General features: G+C 38.3%; 1 protein-coding gene and 1 long non-coding RNA gene across 3 annotated transcripts in view; one reads left to right on the forward strand and one right to left on the reverse strand.

Annotated features, from left to right (window-relative positions):
• SPECC1L (sperm antigen with calponin homology and coiled-coil domains 1 like) overlaps positions 1 to 23657 on the forward strand; it is an 80152-nt gene that overhangs the window by 44054 nt on the left and 12441 nt on the right. For both annotated transcript variants that reach the window (XM_075167862.1, XM_075167861.1), the window contains exons 10-13: positions 5227 to 5317; positions 7202 to 7285; positions 9787 to 9943; positions 13502 to 13604. In XM_075167862.1, the coding sequence (XP_075023963.1) occupies positions 5227 to 5317; positions 7202 to 7285; positions 9787 to 9943; positions 13502 to 13604 (435 nt within the window). The remainder of the gene's footprint in view (positions 1 to 5226; positions 5318 to 7201; positions 7286 to 9786; positions 9944 to 13501; positions 13605 to 23657) is intronic.
• On the reverse strand, positions 9832 to 17707 carry LOC142090259 (uncharacterized). The gene is made up of 4 exons (XR_012676484.1): positions 17480 to 17707; positions 16374 to 16468; positions 13200 to 13257; positions 9832 to 9921 (listed from the first exon to the last, which is right to left on the reverse strand). It is a non-coding gene; the product is annotated as an uncharacterized LOC142090259 (long non-coding RNA).

Consider the following 23657-nt stretch of genomic DNA (forward strand, 5'->3'; position numbering starts at 1 on the left):
TCCAGAACTCCAGGGGTCGACCTCGAGTCTCCCCTGGTGCTTTCTGCCAGAGGCTCCAGGTAGGACCATTCTCCCCGGCTGCGGTGTAGAGCACATTCTTCACATCTTGTCCTGCCCGGACTGGCCCAAGCGCTACTGCCTGAACTATCTCCTGTTTAATTTGTTCAAAGGCTTGTCGTTGCTCAGGGCCCCATCTGAAGTCGTTCTTCTTCCTGGTCACGTGATAGAGAGGGCTTACGATCTGACTGTAATTTGGAATATGCATTCTCCAAAAGCCCACAACGCCTAAGGCGGCTTGTGTTTCCTTTTTGTTAGTTGGTGGAGACATGGCTGTTATTTTATTGATCACATCCGTTGGGATCTGATGACGTCCATCTTGCCATTTTATTCCTAAAAACTGGATCTCCTGCGCAGGTCCCTTGACCTTACTTCGTTTTATTGCAAAGCCAGCCTTCAGAAGGATTTGGGCTATTCTCTCCCCTTTCTCAAAAACTTCCTCTGCTGTGTTGCCCCACACGATGATGTCATCAAAGTATTGCAGGTGTTCTGGAGCCTCACCCTGTTCCAGTGCGGTGTGGATCAGTCCATGGCAAATGGTAGGGCTGTGTTTCCACCCCTGGGGCAGTCGGTTCCAGGTGTACTGGACACCCCTCCAAGTGAAAGCAAACTGTGGCCTGCACTCTGCCGCCAAAGGGGTGGAGAAGAACGCATTAGCGATATCAATGGTGGCGTACCACTTGGCTGTCTTTGACTCCAGTTCGTGTTGGAGTTCTAGCATGTCCGGCATGGCAGCACTCAGTGGTGGCGTGACTTCGTTCAGGCCACGGTAGTCTACTGTTAGTCTCCACTCTCCATTGGACTTAAGCACTGGCCATATGGGACTGTTGAAGGGTGAGCGAGTCTTACTGATCACTCCTTGGTGCTCCAGTCAATGAATCAGCTCATGGATGGGGATCAGGGAGTCTCGGTTGGTGCGGTATTGCCGCCGGTGCACTGTTGTGGTAGCAATTGGTACATATTGTTCTTGGACCTTCAACAACCCCACAACAGAAGGATCCTCTGAGAGACCGGGCAAGGTGGACAGCTGTTTAATTTCCTCTGTCTCCAGGGCAGCTATACCAAAAGCCCACCGGTACCCTTTTGGGTCCTTGAAATACCCTCTCCTGAGGTAGTCTATGCCAAGGATGCACGGAGCCTCTGGGCCAGTCACAATGGGGTGCTTCTGCCACTCATTCCCGGTTAGACTTACTTCGGCCTCCAACACAGTTAACTCTTGGGATCCCCCTGTCACTCCAGAAATACAAATGGGTTCTGCCCCTTTATAGCCTGATGGCATCAGGGTACACTGTGCACCAGTGTCTACGAGAGCCTTATATTCTTGTGGATCTGATGTGCCAGGCCATCGAATCCACACAGTCCAGTAAACCCGGTTGTCCCTTTCCTCCACCTGGCTGGAGGCAGTGCCCCTCTAGCCCTGGTCATCATATTTGCTATCCACTTCTTGTAAGTATGAGTCAGAAGTCCCTTTGTTAAGGTTGGAAGTGGAATCAGCCCTTCTACTCTGTCTGGGGAACTCACTGGAGACTGGAGCAGCAGTTTTCCTGGAAGAACCCCCTTTTGTGGTTGTTTTCCCTTGCAACTCATGTACTCGTGCCTGTAGGACTGAGGTAGGTTTTCCATCCCACTTCCTCATGTCCTCTCCGCCGTCACACAGGTAGAACCACAGGGTGCCCCGGGGTGTGTACCCACGATGTCTCCTCTCTTGAGCAGAGGGACACTTGCTCCTAATGGCTGAGACATTGGCCCGTGCAGGTGGGGAGCAGGACATATCCTCTTTGAGTTGCTGGACCTCCTGAGACAGTTTCTCCACAGCAGAGACACAGGCCCGTAGGGAGGAAGAGAGACTTTCTTCATATTGCTGGAGTTGGCCAGCCAGTTCATCAACTGTTTGTTCCTCTCCATCTCTCCAGGTCATTATTGCCAATGAGTTTGCATGTGACGCTGGTGTGCTCCGTACAAACTTCTGCCACATGGGTCGGGTGCATTTGACTTCATCTGGGTCTTTGGATAACTGCTCGTTGTTCAGGTCATCATAAATCACTTCCAGCACAGCTAATTCTCTCAGGTACTGGATACCTCTCTCCATGGTGGTCCACTTGCCTGGGTGGCATATAACATCTTCCTTGAAGGGATACCTTTCCTTCACGCCTGACAGGAGTCGCCTCCAGAGGCTGAGGACTTGTGTCCCTTGTCCAATTGCTTTGTCAATGCCCCCTTCCCTAGAAAGGGATCCCAGCTGCTTGGCTTCCCTACCCTCTCATTCCAGGCTACTGGCTCCGTTATCCCAGCGTCGGAGCAGCCAGGTGACAATGTGCTCGCCTGGACGACGGCTGAAGTCTTTTCGCACATCTCGCAGCTCACTCAGGGATAGGGATCGGGTGGTTACCATCTCATTTACGGGTTCTGCCTCCTCCTCCTCCTGTTCTCGTGATGGCCCTAGTTCATCTTCATCCCTTACTAGACGGGCTGATTTTCTTGTGCATTTTCTTTTTTGTATAGGGGCGACTGATACCGGTGTGGGTTGGTTCTCTGTCGCAGGGGGCAGAGTAGCTGCCGTGCCTGCCCTGGGGGGTGAGGGAGGCGCTGTGCTTGCCGTGGGGGGTGGAGTAGCCACAGGGCCTGTTGCTTTGTCATCAGCTGCAGGGACGTTTCCTTCCCCTTGGGGGTTCTGAGTGGTGTTAAATAGGGCTCGGTAGGCATGGGCCAGGCCCCAGCACATTGCAGTGATTTGCGTCTCCCTAGAATGGCCAGGGTGACGGCATACTACTTCCAAATATTCTACTAATTTTTCAGGGTTCTGCACTTGTTCAGGGGTAAAGTTCCAGAACACTGGGGGTGCCCATCGCCCTAGGCATTTGCCCATGCTATCCCACTCGCCCTGCCACTCATAACTATCCAGCCTTGGGGCAGATCTCTGGATGACATTCTTAAATTGCTTACTAACCTTGGATAAAAACGCAACAATATTCCCAAGGAGTACCAATAGATATATCTTAACTATCCAGGGATGTTCAAGGTACTGGCAAGTTATTTTAACAAAGGAGATGACATCACAGAGAAAGGTAGCGAGGGTGCCATTCTCTATTTCCTCCATAAAAAATCTCTCGGAGGAAAAGGTATAATTGCTAATGGTCTCCATGAGGTGGTACCCGAAATGCAGAAATGGCTTCATTACGAATCCCAAATACCAAATAACCCCCAATGCCAGCGTTTTAGTAACAAATCTCCCAGGCAAAACATCATTAATCACGGCAGAGCACAACAGACTACAAAACCCAACTCCAATTTTTAACAGGTACAGAAAAAACAAGAGCATGGTGCAGAACAAATTAATATGTTACCAGATATAAATTCCTTAATATGCTCTAAATAATCTGTCGTTATCTCAACCCTTTGTGCCCCACGTTGGGCGCCAAAAAGGACTGTCGTGGTTTAACCCCAGCCAGCAAAAACAAACTCCACGCAGCCGCTCGATTACCCCCCCCCCCGGTGGGATGGGGGAGAGAATCGGGAGGGCACAAGTAGGAAAGCTCCCGGGTTGAGATAAAAACAGTTTAATAATTGAAATAAAACTAAGTAGAACGTAATAATAACAATTATAACAACAGCAATAACAGAATACACAAAACAGGCAATGCACAACGCAACTGCTCGCCAACCGCTGACCGCGTGTCACGAACGGGGGGCGAGCCCCCCCACACACCTGGTTTTTATACTGAGCATGATGTCACATGGTATAGAATACCCCATTGGCCAGCTGGGTCCACCACCCCGGCTGTGCTCCCCCCTCCCGGTGCAAGCATCACCCAGCAACAGCCAAAGCATCAATGGGCCATCAGCGCTCCTTTCACACCGAACCCAAAACACAGCACACCCCTCAAGCTACTGGGAAGAAAGTTAACCCTGTCCCAGCTGGAACCAGGACAAAAGTATATACTGTTAACTTTTTTTAATCACAGTTTTGGATTTGTCTGTCTTGCCTACATGATTTGGCATGAGAAATATCTGACCTTTATTACCTTATAAAGATAAGGCTCATTTAACCTTTTCATCTAATCTTGGGCCAGATGGAGAGCTGAAAGAGTTTTCGGGATAAACACATTACTGGACTGATTGTGATTAAAGATAGGAATCTAATAGAAAGGACAGGGTGAATAAAGAATGTACTATAATTTGCAGTAGGCTCTTTGAAATTATTAATTTTAAAAAGAATAATTGTGGATGGTCTTTCCTGAGTCTTCAGCAATGGAATATGAGTTTTAGTAAGTGTAAGGGTAATTATTGCATTGTACAGTTCATTTGTGTGATACTAAAATGGTAATTTCAGTGCTATCCAGTGATTAACTATTGTGTGCAAGACTTAACACATCTGTGATCATGTACTTACACTTCAAACTGCTAGAAGCCATGCATTGCTAAATATTTTACATAAAGCTTGAAAAAATTCATTTCGTAGCTAGTTTAGAGCAGAACAGAAATTAAGGTGACCTTAGAAAGAAAAATAATTATATTTGTATTCTGTTCCATATTTGACAAATACTTAACAAAATGTCTCTCTTCAGTTGTTCACAGAGCACCTCAGTTAAATAGGTGGTAGCAAAAGCTGTTGACATTCTGAATAAAAAATAGTTTTTTTCAGTAGGGTTTTTCTTAGCAAAGGGTAGTTCGTGTCACTACACCCAATACACCATTATCCTAATTTTCCAGGAAAAGCCACAAAGCTGTAAAGGCATATGTTAATAACACAAATCAAGCACTAAAGTCTTGGCTATGTATAGGAGGTTATATTAGTTTAAATAAACACATCAAGTTTAACTAGGACAGGTTTGTACAAATAAAATATAAATGAAGGTGAAAATTAATACAAAAACCGCAAGAGAATTCACAACCTTCATTTGCAACATTGGTTTGAGGAACAGGTTTAAGTTTAAAGAAGTAAATGTTACAATATCAATGCATAGTGTGTGTATATACATTCAGATTGGCAAAAGCAACAGGTAGAGGACGCACCCTTTTTCACTAAGTATTTTTAAAGGTTCTTTTATTTTTTTTAGTTCTTTTAAATCAGTAATAATGTCATATCTGAGTTTCTAAAACTGATTCTGCTATTCCATATTTTTTTTTTATCTTCAGATTATGTTTGACGCAAGTATTTTTCCATTTCAGAGGCATTCTATAAGTGGACCAATCTCAGCTTCAAAACCCCTTGCTACACTGACAGACAAAAGACCAAGCTATGCCGAAATCCCTGTTCAAGGTATTGATTCAAGTTCGTTTAAACTTTGTTTTTAGCGGTGCTACTAATACTTTTTTTTGTATTTTATATCATTTAGTATCCAAAGTATTATCATATTATATACTTTTTATTACCATAATATTTTCGTAGAATCATAGAATATTTTGAGTTCAAGTTTTTATTACTTGTGTTTCATCACACATGGTGGCGTATCATAGAGATACTTCTTTGAATTTTCAACAAAACCATGATTGCATGCTGATAACTCAGCATTATTCTGACAGTTTTTAATGTATGCATAAACTAAGATCACTTGCAAAATCAAGGCAAGATGATTTCAGGGTCATGTCTTGCAACTGTCTTCCAGATATTAAAAATACACACCTCTGGGGTTACATTATACGTATTGTGTGGTTGGGTTTTTTCCACCCCCCAAAATGAAACAAGGATGATGGTTGGCATTGCATTGCATGTGAATAACAAAATATAAACTTACTAAGTACTGAATCTTCAGGAGCCAGATGAAAAAAATTGAACGGAGTTAAATTGAGTGTTGATTTATCTGTTTCCCAATATTTCCCTATTCTGTGAACTTTGTTTTGTCTCAAAACACTGTTCACAATGTGCTCTTCCTGTGAGAATGAATGGCTATCATGTGTTGGGTGTAGCTCTCTGATTTATGCCTGCTTTAGGGGTGGTTTTTTTTTTGGTAGATGTTTCTCAAGATAATCCCCATATGACTCCAGGCTGAATATTTCCTCTCAGTTTGGTATTCCTGAGGTCTGATCCTTTCTAAAGGGCTGGGGGTTTTTTTTGTAGCACTTCATAATAGTCTGTATGTGCCAGATTTCCTTCTTGCTTTTGTTGAATGCATATTGAGCTTATTTGTACAATGCAGCTGGAGTTTTAATTTTAGAAACTTCGATATTTTTAGGAATATTAAAATGCCTTTCCGAGAAGATAGTTTAGGATTCTTTAATTGTTACAGAGTTCATGGGTAGACATAAGCTTAAAAACAAAATGACTGGTATGCTTTATATAGTTTTTGTGTTTTCATTCTAGTCAGTTAATGCAGCAGCAGGACTGCATTCAAATAGAGAATATGCCAGCCAGAATTCCTGTTTACAACCACATATATTTTTAAAGTATCTCTGTAGCAGTGTATGTTTCTTATGTCACATTTTCAATTAATGAATGGGGTCTCACTTTTTTAATCCTCATTCTTCATTTTCATGGGTTTTTTTGTATTCAAATTACTGCCTTCTAAGTGTTTCTACATAGGAGTATGTAAACCTTTTGTTTACATCCTAAAGGTTTTATTTGAAGGAATATTTCTTCAATAATAGGAAATAGTTTTGATTTGATCCTACAGAAAATGAATTTTGTTATAGTTTGATTTTACTCATTGTCAGTATGCAGAACTAATCTTTCACTACAATATGTAAAGGCACCTTTTTGACTCCACTGCATGGGGGAGGAAAAAAAAAAAGGCATGTTTTTATTTAAAAAATAAAAAAAACCCAACCCAACAAACCAAAGGGAAAAAAAAAATCACATGAGGGACAAAGCAATCTGCTTCACCAATCTGCATTGTGAATGGCATATTGAATATTTTTGGCCATATGCTAAATGGGGATTCCTTGCTCAGCCTTTTGGTTTAACAATTCATTTTTTATAGACCAGGGCAAGTGGATTAGTCAGAGGCCTTAGGGAAAAAGGATGAAGATGTATTCATAGTGATCTTTATTGGTAATAAGCAAATCTAGGCTTTTTCACACAGATGAAATCAGTTGCTCTCACTAAAACTCAGGCACTGGTAGACAATATCCATGACTTATACTTAAATGTCTTACATTTAAATGGAATCTTTGTTAATGATGTGCTCTCTTCTTTTTCTTTATTCAGAACATTTGTTGAGAACATCTTCTACCAGCAGGCCAGCGTCTTTGCCAAGAGTACCCGCTATGGAAAGTGCCAAATCTATTTCTGGTAATATCACGTTTTTTAGATGATTAGTAAAATCAGGAACTCTCATTTCAACACTGTGCTTACAGGTATACTTTACTTTTTCAAGAGAAAACTTTGGTCTTCAGACCATCAAGCTCTTGTCAAAAAAACTCTTTGGATACTTGGAATGGCCTATTTTTCAATGTTCAAGTTTTCTGTTGAAATATTTGGGGAAAGAAACTAAAGTCCAGTGCTAAAATAATATTCCATTTTATTGCATCAAGTGGAATTGAAGAGATATTTTTTTTTAATTGCTCGTCTCCTCATTTTTGCATATATGAGTTGCACCAACATACCATATGGATGAGTATGAATCATGCATGTAACAATTGACTTATATGTCATCTTTCCTTGTATTACAAATAATTTTGGTGTGCAAGGTATATGTGAGGAAAGAAACTGTGCCTGGCTGTTACCTTTTACTGCTTGGATGTAGAATTCTTTTTTTCAAGTGAATGAGGCAGAGAAGCATATTATTCTTCTCTAATTAAGCAATTCCATTTTTGTTTGTGGAAAGAATTATTTTCAATGGTTTAAAATAGGAGGATTGCTCTTTTTAGGTAACAAATGCATCATTGTACATTATCTAATGCATTATAAATGTTTTCACGTATTATGTAGCAAAACTTCTACCCATTTCGTAGGACAAAAGAATGTTTGCAGTGAATCATTTTAAAATAGTTCATTTTGTGACTGGCATAACCTACAAATACTTTTCAGTATTACTCATAGTGGTTTCTGCACATTTAATGTTAACTTTGGATTTTTGAAAACTAGAGTTGCTAAATAGAAGTTTATGTAGAGTTAGTTTACTATCAAGCTGATGTCTCAGTATCAGCAGGGGCTTCTAAAAACAAATCTTTAAGATTTATAGTACAAATAGGGTGATACTGTGAAAATGGTACTTTATCTATAAACTAGGCAGAACTAATTTGAGAGAAATATTTTTTAAAAACACCTATATTTGAGTAAATGATTTCAAGAAGAAAATGTGGTTTAGATCATTTTGATTTCTCTTTGGTGACTACGTGCAGGATTTCAGAGTAAGTCTCACCAATATTAATAGCATTAATACTGCCATACCTGACAGAAAAAAAAAAGTCTAGGGAAGTGATCGTCCCACTGTACTCGGCACTGGTGAGGCCGCACCTCGAATACTGTGTTCAGTTAGTTTTGGGCCCCTCACTACAAGAAGGACATTGAGTTGCTGGAGCGTGTCCAGAGAAGGGCAACGAAGCTGGTGAAGGGTCTGGAGAATGAGTCTTATGAGGAGCGGCTGAGGGAACTGGGACTGTTTAGTCTGGAGAAGAGGAGGCTGAGGGGAGACCTCATCGCGCTCTACAGTTACCTGAAAGGAGGGTGTAGTGAGGTGGGTGTTGGTCTCTTCTGCCAAGTAACAGCGATAGGACGAGAGGAAATGGCCTCAAGTTGCGCCAAGGGAGGTTTAGATTGGACATTAGGAGAAATTTCTTTACTGAAAGAGTGGTCAGGCCTTGGAACAGGCTGCCCAGGGAAGTGGTTGAGTCACCATCCCTGGAAGTATTTAAAAGATGTGTAGATGAGGCGCTTAGGGAGATGGTGTAGTGGGTACAGTGGTGTTGGGTTGACGGTTGGACTCGATGATCTTAGAGGTCTTTTCCAACCTTAATGATTCTATGATTCTATGATTCTAAAAAATATCCACCCAAAAGTGTTTTTTCCCAACTTCTTGTGTCTAGTATTTATAAATTAATGTACTTGCCCCTAGTCATTAGAAAATAAGCCTCTGATATATGTGGAGAGTTATATCTTTGATTTGCACAAACATAAACAATGGTGACTATTTAGGTATAAAAGGCAAACCTCATACTTTTAATTGGAAACTCTTCTATGTAGAGACGATATAACCATTCCAAATTTGGTTTTACAGAGTATAACGCTTGTGCTTTCATTCGAAAGAAAAATTGTTTGTCCTTTGATAAAATGAAGCAGGCTCTGTGGAATGTGGCTGAATGGTCTCAGGTCAATCTTTGGTTTGCTTGCTGATGATAATTAATTAATGTCCAGAGCATCGCATACATGCCAATTCTTCATTAAAATTAAGTGGAAATAAAGCAGCTGTCATCTCTAAACTGTTTTGGTTTTGGCTTTCTTTTTTCTTAATTACTTGAAGCTTAGGAACATAGCTGCATGGACCAGAAAAAAATTAAATGGTTTGGCGTTAAAATTCCTTCTCATTCATAAAATCCTTCAAATGGAAGTAGCGATGTTCCATTACAATACATTCATCGAATTTCCTTTCCTTCAAGATACATAAATGTTGGTAGTTCAGTCTAAATCCTTGATACTTCCTAAGTGGAAAGTATCAAGAAAAATGTTGAAGGCTAGTACTGTATATGGGTTTCCATGTATGGTTTCTGAACTAATGCTCGTCAGAGAGCAAGAACGAGTTTGAAAGATTTTATGTTTGCAAATGATAAATATATGGGCATTTTCCCACTTAGTCTCTCGAAGAAGTAGTGAAGAAATCAAACGGGATATCAGTGCACCTGATGGAGCATCTCCAGCATCTCTCATGGCAATGGGTACCACCTCACCACAGCTGTCACTCTCATCTTCTCCTACGGCATCAGTCACCCCTACAACCAGAAGTCGAATAAGGTAAAAACTCTTTTTGTGGTGCACTGAAATGTGTTAATTTCATAGCTACCTGTCTGCATATATCTATTAATATTGGCACTAAGCCTGCAGACTCTACTGCCACCCATACAATAACGATCTTCAATAATCTTTGAGCGCTTCAGAAAGTGTTTTCTGCAGCTCAGTATATGTTTTAAAAGTTAGACCAGAAGTTAGGTTTTTTAGAGCTTATGAGGTTAATACCAAAGCTTTATGCTCCACTAGAAAACCAAGCTAAGTCATGTCACTAAATAATAGCATCGTATCAGTTCAAAATACCATGAAGCCAAATTCAAGAAGTGAGCTTACGGAATGTTGAACAAATCTTTCAGAGTGGCTTAGACCCAGGGAGACCGCATGATAAACCTTAACTTTTGTAATCACAGCCGAAGACAAAAAGCAGCATGACTAGGTCTTAATTCCAGACACTGCCAAGTCTTCTAAATAGCCATGAGTGAATGGGCCTGGGTTATTTGTCCCACGGATGAAATCATAATGCAAGTCTAAGTAACAAATGGACAGGCAACCCCCTTTCATTAGTAAGATAAAAAGATAAGTTTGTGATAAATTTAAAACTTTTCCTATCTGTAGTGTTATTAGTCAAAGGACTTCAAAGTATTTAAGCCTCATGTTATGCAAGTGAAGTATGTACTTAGCCCTGCTTCAAATTGGGAAACTGACAGATAAAAGTTAAATGACTTTCTCAAGACCATTTAACACAGAGCTTCCTGACAAAGCTTTTGTACAGCAGAAATATTAAACCCTTAATATTCTGAGACATTTGCAATATGTGATAATTACATTATAAAATTGTGAAGTTATTTACAGCTGTGGGTGCTATTGAAAATTGTTCCCCTGAAATCAGCTGATGCGTGCCTCAGTGCTGCTCTCTTTTCACTATGCAGAAATTAAATTGAGTTTGGATCTGTGGGTACTTTACTGGCAGCAATTAATATTGTGTGTGTTAGCACCTAAATTTAGACCGAGTACATCCATAAATAAAAAAAAAAAAGACTAAAACACGTGTATATGAACTTTGAACTGGTAATGTATAAAATTGCATTGATGGCAGCCTGCAGACTATAGCAAATAGAGTGGCATTTCATGGTAAAATTGTACAGTTATAATTATGATATCATTACTATGCCGACCAACCATTGACTGCAATGCTAAGCACTACAAGAAGACTTAGCAGTGGAATCTGCAGCAGTGGGTGCGCAGTGATAAGCATGCTCTTTGGAACTGTCCTCAGAATGTCGCTGCTGGACTTCAATTTGTTGTGTCATCAGGTTTCTCTTTTTTCCGCCACCTTTTTCTGAAAGCTGTTGTAAAATAAACAGTTATTGCTATAGTTCGCTAAAACAAATACTTGCAGTTTACTGTTCCCTGTTCTAGTTGAAACTTCATTGTCTCTTTGATTTGGAATACGATTGACCTAATATACTAACTTGTAAGATTTATATGTCGAACCATTTCTCATTGTCTCCATACAACTTAAGCTAATTTATTTTCTTCAGCAGTGTTTTCATAACGGTGAGAACCTGTTATAAACCATGTGCTCTTACTGGAATTTGAGAACAGGCTGTACAGCTCCCTCCTGGATAAATAGTTTAGCGTAAAGAGAGGGAGCTTTTAATTTGAGTTCTTGTATGTTGTCCCAAATCTCTGTTCTGAAGTTCTTGTAGTGTTTCATAATCTTCATTGTAGATTGAATATACAATTGCATTGTTGTTTGTTTCAATCACTGATGAAAAAAATACACCAGTTTGGGTTGTTGAAATATGTACTGATTTAAGAACTGAAGTACAGAATTTCTTGAGGCATCATTCTGGCAGTGTGGTACCTATGAAGTTTAGATACAGTAACCTATTCAGATAATTTATTTCATATTTAAAAAACCACAATTAGCAACTTCCTTGTCATGTTAAATCTCTCTGAGTTAGGTTTGAAGGCTCATACTGCTATCTTTCATGCTGAAAGGCACTTACTGTTTCCTGTTTATTGTTCTGCTGTGCATATATTTTCATGGATGTTTCAAATGCCACCACTGATACCTCTTTCTAAGCAACTTTGAGATCTTGCCAACTGTATTTCAGTGAAAACTGGCCAAGCAAATTGCAATACATATACTTAAGATTAGTGCCTCAGAACATTTCGTTGTATGTTGGCACATGTTCTCTTCTTTTATGCGTTGAGTGACAGATGCTGATATGTGGAACAGCCTCTGGTGTTCCGCTGGTAGCACACATGCATGAAGAAATCCACATTCCCTGGATGCTTTCTTTTCCCCTGGCAGGACCTGGAGAATTGCTACCTTTAAATGTGCAGCAGAGAATCTACTGAAAATACTATGTATTTCCACCCTCCACCCTTCTTTCCAATCACCAGATGGGTTGTAGAGAGCAAAGAGTTAAAGATTTGAGAGTGAATGTATACAATCTGTATGTCTTTTTGGAAATATGCAAAAGGAGTAACTTAGGGTATCATCTGTGGGTATCATCATTTGTGGATGTTGTGAGAATCTTGCTTACATCTGCATAGAAGTTTTTAAAAAATGGCAGTTGAGGAAATCTTTGCAATATGGATTCACTGATAACTTTTTTTAATTTTCCAAATGGAAATTATTAAAAATAAGAACGACTGCTGGCACACTTTACGTCCAGTAACTAAGCTCCATAATGGTGTAATACCTAGTCTTTTTGTCAGAGACTGTTCACTAGAATATCTATAGAAATACTGAATCATGTAACTAGGCCACTACAAAAGTATTAACCTCTATATTAATCTAAGCACTAATTTCTGAAGCCTGGTAAAGAGATGTCTGTAATGTAAGACTCATGTGAAAAACTGGCCAACCCAGATATGATAGTTCTTTTCTTCCCCAATCTTTTGTGAAAGAAAAAATTACTTAAGATAACGTGACAGACTGGAAGTGAAATTAATTGATAGCTTTTATTGGTAATTGAACATTCTTATTTCAAAAAAGTGAATCATTGTTGTGCCAGTATATCAAATGGCGGATCAACATAGTTAGATCTGCCCCCTCTTTTTTTAAGAACTCCAGATCTCAGGCAAATGTTCTGTTAATAATGGCATGCTGCTAATATGCAAACGTGTTGTTTCAAGGTGACATTTGTAATCAGCCATGAGATGCAAAAGAGATAGCATCGGTTTATTCTCTTTCTAAATACAAAATAAAGTCACTTGAGTTAGCTTAATGGTTCAAGCTGAAACTTACCATGTTGTGAGTTTAATTTTCTGAACTCTTAGGAGAAATATCATTGAAGTTGAAAAACCTAGGAAAAAAAAGTTTAGTTTAAAGGAAAAAGAACGATGATTTGCTAATGAAAGAATTACTCCAAAATAACTCTTAAGTCTCTGCAGGTATTTCTGTGTATTCTATTTTTCAGTCAGTAGTGCTGTACCCTATTACTTCCACTGTGACAATAATTTGTCCTTTTTTTTTTTTTTAGCTTTTACAATATGTATTTGCAAAAGATACATTACAAGCTCTAAGTTGCACTTCTGCCTTGTTCCTAGGGAAGAGAGGAAAGATCCCTTGTCTGCCCTAGCAAGAGAATATGGAGGATCCAAGAGAAATGCCTTGCTGAAGTGGTGCCAGAAAAAAACAGAAGGATATCAGGTAACTGTAAAGCTGTTTAATGTAGCATACTTCTAGCTGCAACACATTAGAATCTGCTAATAGCATAAACCAGGCTGCTCCACAGTTGACTGCATAGATTGCAATGGCACTGGTATGTACTGTACTCTCTTCTTGGAACACATGCTACAAGTCCTAACCTAACTAACATTAATAGCTCTTTAGTCTCTTTGCTCCATGTGGATAATAGCTTTTTTCTTAAGGGGGCAGCTGACCTCCTATTCAGGCACTTTAAAACAACCTTTTACAGATTGCACTTTTGAAACTGTAACTGAAACTTTAGCAACTTAAGGTTTAAATTAATGTTTCCCAAATGTAGTTAGAGTACCATTTCTCGGATTTCAGAGAATTTTTTTTGATAATTAGTAGAATTTTTTGGATCTTTCAATGCACTCCCATTTAGTCTCTATTTAGGGACAGTTTGTTTTTTGAAGGTCACATTGTCTCGCACTTTGAACTTGACTTTCTACTGCGGTTCCAGACATTTTTTTTTTCCAGTTAGTCCAAACGTTATCAGAAGCCAAAAGAACTAACAAGATAACTATCCAGAGTTCTCTTGATTACATTATTTTTTCAAAAGAATAGTGGCTTCAGCAAACTAAACCAGGATGTTAATAGTCTGGCCATGATGTATTTGTTTGGTTAACTTGTATTGAAAGTGTTTGGAGTTCCCAACACAATCCTCAGTTTAAGAACTTTACTCTTTCCATGACTTGAGACTCACAATGCAGGAGGAAGTTGAAAGCCGCATAACAGGATGATCGCCCATCCATAGGAAAAGTCGTCTTTCAGTACAATGGACAGGCTTGTGATATAAGCCCTCCCCCCTCTTCCTGTGGCACGTCTAGAACTAAACTGTGCTATTTCTGAGGATAAGCTTCTTTGTGGAAAGAGCCTTTCTCCTTCCCCACATTTTAAAAGAGGCAGGATGTTATATTTCTTTAGAAATCCTCTAAAACTGAATGCAAAAATATTTTCCCATATGGTCTTGAAATGAAAGATGAATTTGACAGCTTCCTTATCTGGTTAGGAAAAATAATAGAAAGTATTCCAAGCTTTTCAGTCTATAGTTGTGTGCATATGCAAGGGCATGCTTTTGTTTATATGGATTGCTGCTTATAATTACTTGAGTTCTATAAACACTAGTAGAAGAATAGGTTTTGAGACTTACTGTACTTGCTTCAACAACTGTAATATGGTTCTCCGCTTGTGTTGCTACTGAGAAACCATAGCATATAGCATCGGTAGAACCTTCTTTTGAAAGAGCAGGATAGTATCAGGAGGTGATATTAAGACATTCTTCTCAAAAACTAACTTTGTTTTATGCACACTCCTTTTTCGTTTCTTTGTTGTACAGAATTTGATTATTTTTAGCATCCCCTGACATTCAATTCTGGTTGAACACTATGTTAGTGATGTTCTAATGTTTTAAACATATCTAGCGTTGTATTCATTGTGAATAGTGCTTATCCAGCTTTCTGGCATTTCATCAACGTTATCAATGCCAGGATCTTTTTTTTTTTTTTTAATTGAAGCTTTGCTTAGTTTTAATTTAATTTTAAAACTATGTGGATTCAAAACTGACAAGCAGTAAACAAGCATCAGAATAATTAACATCTCCCTTCCTCATTCAGTCCTACTTAAGGTATTCTAGCTCTCTTCCTTCTTCCCTGTCACCCAAATATTGACAGGGTACCTTTTCTTACCTCCAGCTCCTCCTAGTGTCTTATATGCTGCCACAATTCCCTCTTATCCCCAGCATTTCCCGTCATTATAACGTCTACTTTTCTTCTATATCACTGTTTGCTTTTGTTTGGCTTAGCATCTGGGCAAGAGCCAGCACATGCTTTTAGAGCTACCTGCACACCAACTGACCAGCTGTCTTCTGTCTCTGAGCTGTTGTGTGAGCCACACAGAACAGAGGAGTCTTAAATATCCCAGCCTTTTCCTCTATAGGAGTAGCAGTAGGTCCACTTTCTATCCAATTTGTATCCTGTTATCAATTTAAATCAATGTCAATGTATTTAGTTACAAATACAACAGGTTAAAGGAAAAACACTTGCAAATTGAGTCTGTAACAAGTTCTAAAATTACCTGGAAGATTTTAACCATGATTTGGAAACAAGGAAAAGAAAAAAAGTCTTAAAAGGCTTTTGTTTCAGAATAATTCTTTTGTTAATTTTGTCCTATTCATATTATATCCATTTGTTTCTAATGCAAATCTAATTAAACTACCTATATTTAAGTAAAACTCAGCCCTGTAAGCCAGTATTTTTCAAGTATGTCTTTGTCAACATGGAAAGATGTGTTTACTACTTCATCAGTTGCCAACAGCAATCACTTTTTTGGTCTTGTTTTCTCACTCTCACCTGGAGGTGATGTCTCATAGCTGTAGTTTTTTATGCATACATAAATATTTATAGAAAAATATACGTAAAATATTGATAGAAAATTATTTCAGCTGGTGAGTTTCATAGAGAAGATGGAACCATGCACATTGAGTTAAAACCCCATTCTAACAGAGCCATGTTTGCTCCTGGCATTGCTTTACCTTTCATTTCTGGGATTATATTTTGCACTGGATATTGGAGAATAGTTGAATTTTTGGTTTATACATGGACTAAATAGTAATCACCCAAATAGCCAGATACAAATCTTAATTTCGAAAATTTTGTTTAAAGTGTACAGAGTTATAGGTGAGCTACCAGTGGCTTAAAATGTTAAAAACAAGGTATAATGTAGTTGGCTTACCCTTATGAATGAGCAGCAGCATAGGATTGAACGTTATTCTCTTTGGAGGCCAGCTGTAGTTCTTGAGCTGCTTTTTATTCCATGTGTTGAAAATACTAAAGAAGAAGAAAAAAAAAACAACACACCAAGGTCTGTACTGTTTCACGGAAGAAAGTTTCCTTTAGTGACATGATACTTGTGGAGAATACAGTACTACTTAATTGCTTGGTACAACTAGTATTTTTTTTGTCTGCTCAAATGAAACGGAAGAAGAATAACTTCTGCTGTTGTAGCCCCTTTACGAAATTACTTTCAAGCTTTTGATTAAAAGTCTTAAGTATCTCTGTTTTAGAAGCTTGAAATTTTAGGAGTGCTAAATAATTCAAAGATGATAGTGTGGTGAAGCTCTAATTTCAGCCCATTATAGTGAAAGGATTTTATTTAAAGCCCTTCACACACATTCACAGACATTTATGCCAAACTGCGCTTTCCACCTCTGACAAACATATAGTTCCACACAGCAGAATTTTTAAAGGAATCTTAAGACGTTCTCTTTCGTGAATGCGGTCTGATAAACAAGCTAATACCTAACCCTGGTAAAAAACTATGATAAATTACTTCATTGTACAGATTTCTTGATTTATTCAAGCAAATTTGGAAGGGAATAAATGAATAGATTTCTTGAAATGTAGTGGTGAAACAATATTTAACTGTGTTCCAAATCTGGTATTTTTAAAGAGTACCTCAATAAAAAAATAAGGTTAAAATAGCCAATGAAAATAAGAGAAATTCTTACTGATGTGAAAAACTGTATGGCTTTTTCTCTTACTATATTGTTGGGTTTAATATACATGCTGTCTGAATGTTGTTTGCAAGCAGAATTTCTCCTTGAAGCTTAGTTTTGGAGAATGGCAATCTGCAGAAGGTCACTGCAGAACTAACAGCAGGCAGGTTCTGTATTAACTTTCATCTAGAGCCTGTTCAGTCTAGACAGTATTGCACTCACTAAGTTACTGAGTTTAATTATATTCAGGGCTGAACAGATCCCTAAGCCATGAAAGAGGAGAGTTGCTCCCTTAAGATAAGGGGTTTTTTTAAAGCATTTAGATAAAGGAGGAACAAATCACCTTTAGTTTTTAGATGAACAGGCACAAAATACTTGAAAATTGATCATGTGTTAGCTTACTCAGGATCTGACATACTGATTCAGAGTACAGTGCCAAGTGCTGCATTTTCCAGAGAGAAGAGAATCCTCCTGGCTCTTCTAAAATATGTGCAGTGTCATAAAGCTGTCATAAATTCCAGATATCTTCAAAGCATAAAGTAATCCCGTCCAGCTGTTACGGAGCATTTACCCTAGCTGGAACACAGCTACTTTCATTTTGAGTACACAACTAATAAAAGTCCAAAAAAGGATGTGAGCATGCATGTTTCATGTTAAGAAGGGGACCAATAAACAGGATACACACATCCTTACCCATTCTTATCTACAGCAATCTTTCAATTTATTTTCCATTTTTTGTCAGCATTCTGAGAGATAGCTCACTTCCAGAAATCTGACACCAAAAAAGCAATTGTCAAAAGATAGCAGCAAGAATAGACTAGATTTTTTTTTTTTAACCTTTCTTTAAGCTTTCCACGCTTCCTAATTACAGATACACTGGAAGACCTCCTTAATGTAGCCTTGTAGTACCTGTCCTCTAATTCACGCAACGCTGCTTTTTCTGGAAAGACCACTTAATTTCTACCTCCTATACAGATCAAAGCTACATGTCTTACAAGAAATTTAAAACTTTTTATCTACGTGGCAGCAATAAACACTAAAATTGTTTAGTGATTGAGCAGTGTGATTGAGTATGAATGTATGTGTACCTAATGCTATGCTGAATGTACCTTGAAATCAAGCAATGTTTTCATTTGTACTCAAGTAGTAAGTGTAGAATAACAAAGCTAAAGGTAAAAATGGTTCTCGTTGCTTTTTTTTTTAAACCTGTTCTTATATACACGTCTTTATCAACACTAAGCTAGATCATATTCTACTCAAAGTATTATATTGATTTTTAAAAAAGCACAAAAAGAGGAAAAGACTGTGTGCTTATGTAAGCCTATGTTCAAATAATGATTCCAGGGTGTGCATGCCTTCCCTGGTGCTGTCTGGTTGATTCATCAAAGTAGTAAGGCTGCCAAAACACTTCTCTCCTTGGTTTAAGCTGTGATGCTTTAGCCAAAAATTGTTGAGTTAAGGAAGGACATGCTTCCTTTTTCTGTTTGGATTGGATTCTGATACAAGAGAAATGTCAACTTGTTAGACTTAATTACGACAAAACTTAGAATAAAATATGAAGCTCTCTGTATCTCTGTAAGTGCTTCAGATGTTACTGTCTGAAGCTATTGGTTTTTTTGAGAATGACTGCTCTTTTTATGGTTCTTTTTTGTGCCAAAACTGAAAAATAACATGTCTTTTGTATGGAAAGAAACATTAACAGTCAATATTTAAGGGTTTTGATGGTTTATATTTGCCATTTACTGCCTTTTCAGAAGCTGGGATTCAAGAGGCAGTAGTTGGGACTGCTGTTAAGTCTATTCCAGAAATACTTTTACATTCTCACCTACGGCCAGAAGTACTGATAGCCTCAGCTTTAATCCATGATTTGAGAATCAGTGAATCCTGATTCAATGGAGCGTGGATAGCAGTTATTTTGTAGTTTACCTTTCTAATTTTTTAAATGGATACTCTTTTCTTTTGTGTATGTATGTGTCTTTAAAAGCTTCTAAAAGCTTTTTAATAGTAATTTTCTGCCATGGGAAGAAGCCTGCTAAGGTCTGTACATTTAAACCTCAAATCTTGTTTTAATGGTTTAATATATTATAGTACAGAATCATATTAATGCTTTTGCTTTCTCAGCCCACTTATTTCATTAACTAATACAACAGAGACATAGACACATGGTTTTATTTTCTCCATGTCCTAACTCATTTGTGAGCCAAACTGAGTTAGGATGTGGGAACCTCTCCTCCTTGTGCAGAGGAAGGGATGGAGAAATAGCTGTTATGGAATATGCTTCTCTGCTCAAATTGTAATATACATAGTTTAGGGAGATTGAAGATAGCTGTGGATATGTCCGCTGAAGAGATAGTTAAAATAACTTTGTTCTTAGTTTGTAACTATAAGTTAGAAACCATGGTTTCTATAGTTGGGGTTTTTTGGCATTTGCGCGGTTTTATAGCTGTGGAGTTTTCGGGGCGGCGGGGAGGAAAGTTGAATCACTGCATTACAATAGTCAATATCTGTTTCTTGCTTTTTAATAAAAAGGTATTTTCAGTCATTATAGAAGACCCTCAGTTAATTTAGGATTATTGCAAAAAGCAATAGGAGACAATTTCAAAATTAGCACTACACTGGTTAAAAAAAAACTTTAAAATTGGGAATTCTAGAAAAGTCATAGGTTGGGAGAGACCTTAGATTGATGTTATGCAGAGCCCTGTTAAGCAGTCTAGAATGTTTTAGTGATTCCTTCATTTCTCTGGGCAATCTATTCCAATGCTTAGTTGTTTCATGGTGAAGACTTTTTTTCTTATATCCAGACAGAATTTCCCTGGAAAGAAACGGTGCCTGTTGCATCTTGTCCTGTCACCGTGTGTCCTTCTGAAGAGAGTACCTCCATCTTCTCTATAACTACCTTTTAGGCATTGGAATACTCTGATTACATCCCTCCTGAATCTTCTTTACACTGAATAAACCAAATTCCTTCAAAATTTCTGTCAAGTCCTCCAACCATCTAATCATCTTGTTAACTCTCTGCTGGACCCTTTTTTGTTCTTCAATGACTATTTTGAATTGGGGGGACCAAAGCTCTATACAGTATTCCAGGTGTAGACTGACAAGGGCCCAGCAGAATGTAAGAATCCCATTCCTCAATCTGCTGGCTGTACTCTTAGTGATGCAGTTCAGGATACAGTTTGCCTTCTTTACTGCAAGGATGCACTTCTGATTCATATTCAAATTCAGTTCATTTACTGTTTAACCACTATTGTATTTCAGCCTAAGCTGATGGATTGTTTTGTTCCTATTACATTTCAATCTTGTTTCAGGACGAATCTTCTTACTCTTTTTTTCTATGTGAGTGCAAAGGAATACTCATTTTGTGGTGACTGCTCCTACTCTGCACTTTGCAGTTTAATAGGAGCTTGAGTCATGCTTGAAATATTTTTTGGTTGTGGATCCACCAGGGTGTTCCCCTACCATCTTTTTTTGCCCTCTTTATCATGGCTGTAGAATGGACTACAGAATTTGGTATGTTTGATTATGTAAAATGTTATATCCTTATGCTTTGTTTCTAGAAAAGTCTTACAAATTTTTAACTCTTTTTTTTATTCCTGGTTGGAAAGTGTCTTCCACAGATCTTTTTATGGCAACAGCCTGTTGCTTAACTCCTTTTGTTAGAATTGCATTTTTTAAAAAAAAATCTCTCCCAAATACTAGAGTATTAAACATTAATAGACAAGGACTGATAAATCTCCTTCTAGTTCACCTATCTCTAGAAAGGCTTATTCCTCATTTGACAATTTATCTGAAAGTATGTCCTTCAATTGTTTTAATACTTCGTGGTCTGAAATGGCTTGAAGAAAAATTCTGGATTAGATTCCATCAGAATTCTCTTAATAGAGCCAATTACTTAGTAAAAACAGTAACAAAGAAGAAATTATGTCAGAGATTTTACGCTGATGTTCTATTTACCATCAATTCTTTGAGAAATAAGAGCTTAATGCAAGATTGGTTTCATTATACTGACCAAGCTTTTTCAAAAAAACACAAGTAGTTAAAAGCATTTGGGAAATACAATTGTGCTGTATTTAAATGTGCCAGTTATGTGCTCAAAGCCCTACATAAAAAATTAAATTTTCAGTTTAAATGACAATCTGTCCAGTTTCTAGATTTGTTTTTAGTGTCTGACCAATATTACACTTTTTCCGTCTGAGAGGTAATAATAATTCATAATGCTCAGAGCAATTGGAAGCAGAAACCAGTCCCTTTTAATTGTTTCCTTCCGTTGTATTTAATTCAGCTTTTCTGGATACATTAAGATTCTTGAATGATGGGTTTGTTTTCTGCTTGTTGTCCTAATAATAAAAGCTGGACCCAACAGGAAGATGTAGAAAAATAGGGTATTCCAAGTTATTTTTGAGAATCAACCAAACTTGTAGGTGAACTTTTTTAACTGGCCCTTTTTTCCAATGTTTCTATTCAAAATTCAACATTCTATGGATGATACTAATATTTAAAGTGAAATTTTTAGTTTATACAAGTATGTTTAAGGGAAGATGACTTTCTTTTGGTTTAGTTTCATTTACCATTTTCAGCACAACTTTATCCTGTTTTTCTTGCTCACATGTTGGAGTGAGGGAATATACTTACAAAACTATGAAAAATGTGCTCACCTCCAAAATCTAGACACTCCTCCTGGTTTTTAAATCATGTGAAGAGTTCTGTCTTCAGCCCCAGTTGTTCTATAGGTCTATTTTCTAGCTCATCCAGACTGTTTTGATACTTTGCATTTCTTTCTTTATATATTCTGAGCACAAGTCTTCCTTCTTCATCCACAGGGTCAAACCTCAGATTTAGGTTCTGATGATCTCATGCACATCACTGCACATCCTATTTTCTAATTTTGATGAATGCATTCTTGCCTGTTGATGTCCATCCTGACTGTTGCAAAGATCACTATTCCAGCTCATTGCTTTAACAGTATTGCATTGTTTGCTTCTCCTTTCTCTATGCTCTTTCATTTCCAATATAAGCTATTGTTCTCACTTTGAAGGCTGAGGACCCTTCCATCCCTCTTTCAGTACTGAGATCTCATCTGTGCTTCACTGATGCTGGTGTTCAGGCTCAAACTCTTAAATTTTCAAATAAATATTGCTGTGCGTCCTCTGAAATGTGTGGAGCAACCTGGGAGAGAAAAAAGCTCTGTGAGGCAAGGTACTATCAAACTTTATTTTATTTGTACAGTGACTGACTTTAGTTTATTTGTACTGGTGACTGACTTTAATGAACTCTTGGTCTATGGTAAATAGCGTATATTCTGCAATAATACCAATTCAGCAAGTACTTGTTGAAACTATATCCAATGTTAAGTCACTAGATTAGAAACACGTGTGTTAGAAACTGTTAATTAGATTCAGCAATGCTTCAGCATTCCTCCTTACTTTAATAAGGAATGTCATATCTATCCTTATAGTCCTGAGACTTAAAAATTTGCTAATGCTCTTCAGTAGCTTTAACTAGTACAATTTTTTTTTCTTAATAGTTTGGCTTGATGCATGCATGTATGTCTGAGCAGATCTGTGTTTAACTTAAGTGTGAAAATGCCAATGTAAATCTTTCTCCTCTCCTTCCCACATCACTTGGCCATCCTGGGGAAGGAGGGAGAATATTTCAGCCGAGGGGTGAAAACCAGGTCTGAGTTTTTCTCCCTCAGTAGATTGTGTAGCAAAGAAAATGTGGTCATTCGTATTTGATTTTTATAACTAGCTTGCCACAGATGACTGTGACAAGAAAAAGCCCCTCTCCCTATCTTTATCCATCTTACTGATACAGATGTGATCCGACGCATTACTGGTTACAGGATAGGGGGAAAGGACTTTTCAGAAAGTAACTTTGTAAACAGACACAAGTAGGAATTTATTTGCTTTAACAATCTGATATTTTTTCCCTTTTTTTCGTAGAATCATAGAATCGTTTAGGTAGGAAAAGACCTTTAAGATCATGAGTCTAACCATTAACCTAACACTGCCAATTCCACCACTAAACCATGTCCCTAAGCACCACATCTACCTCCAGGGATGGTGACTCAACCACTTCCCTGGGCAGCCTGTTCAAATGCTTGATAACCCTTTCAGTGAAGAATTTTTTCCTAATCTAAGCCTCCCTTGGTGCAACTTAAGGCCATTTCTTCTTGTCCTATCGCTTGTTACTTGGGAGAAGAGACTGACACCCACCTTGCTACAACCTCCTTTCAGGTAGTTGTAGAGAACGATAAGGTCTCCCCTCAGCCTCCTTTTCTCCAGACTAAACAACCCCAGTTCCCCTTCACCAGCTTCGTTACCCTTCTTTGGATGTGCTCCAGCACCTCAATGTCTTTCTTGTGGTGAGGGGCCCAAAACTGAACACAGTATTCAAGGTGCGGCCTCACCAGTGCCGAGTACAGGGGGAGAATCACTTCCCTAGTCCTGCTGGCCATACTATTTCTGACACAAAAAGCCTTGTACTGTGTGTTGCATTTGTTTGCCTAATTTAAGTAACAT

This window comes from Calonectris borealis, chromosome 18 (genome assembly GCF_964195595.1).
Source record: "Calonectris borealis chromosome 18, bCalBor7.hap1.2, whole genome shotgun sequence".
Lineage (NCBI taxonomy): Eukaryota > Metazoa > Chordata > Aves > Procellariiformes > Procellariidae > Calonectris > Calonectris borealis.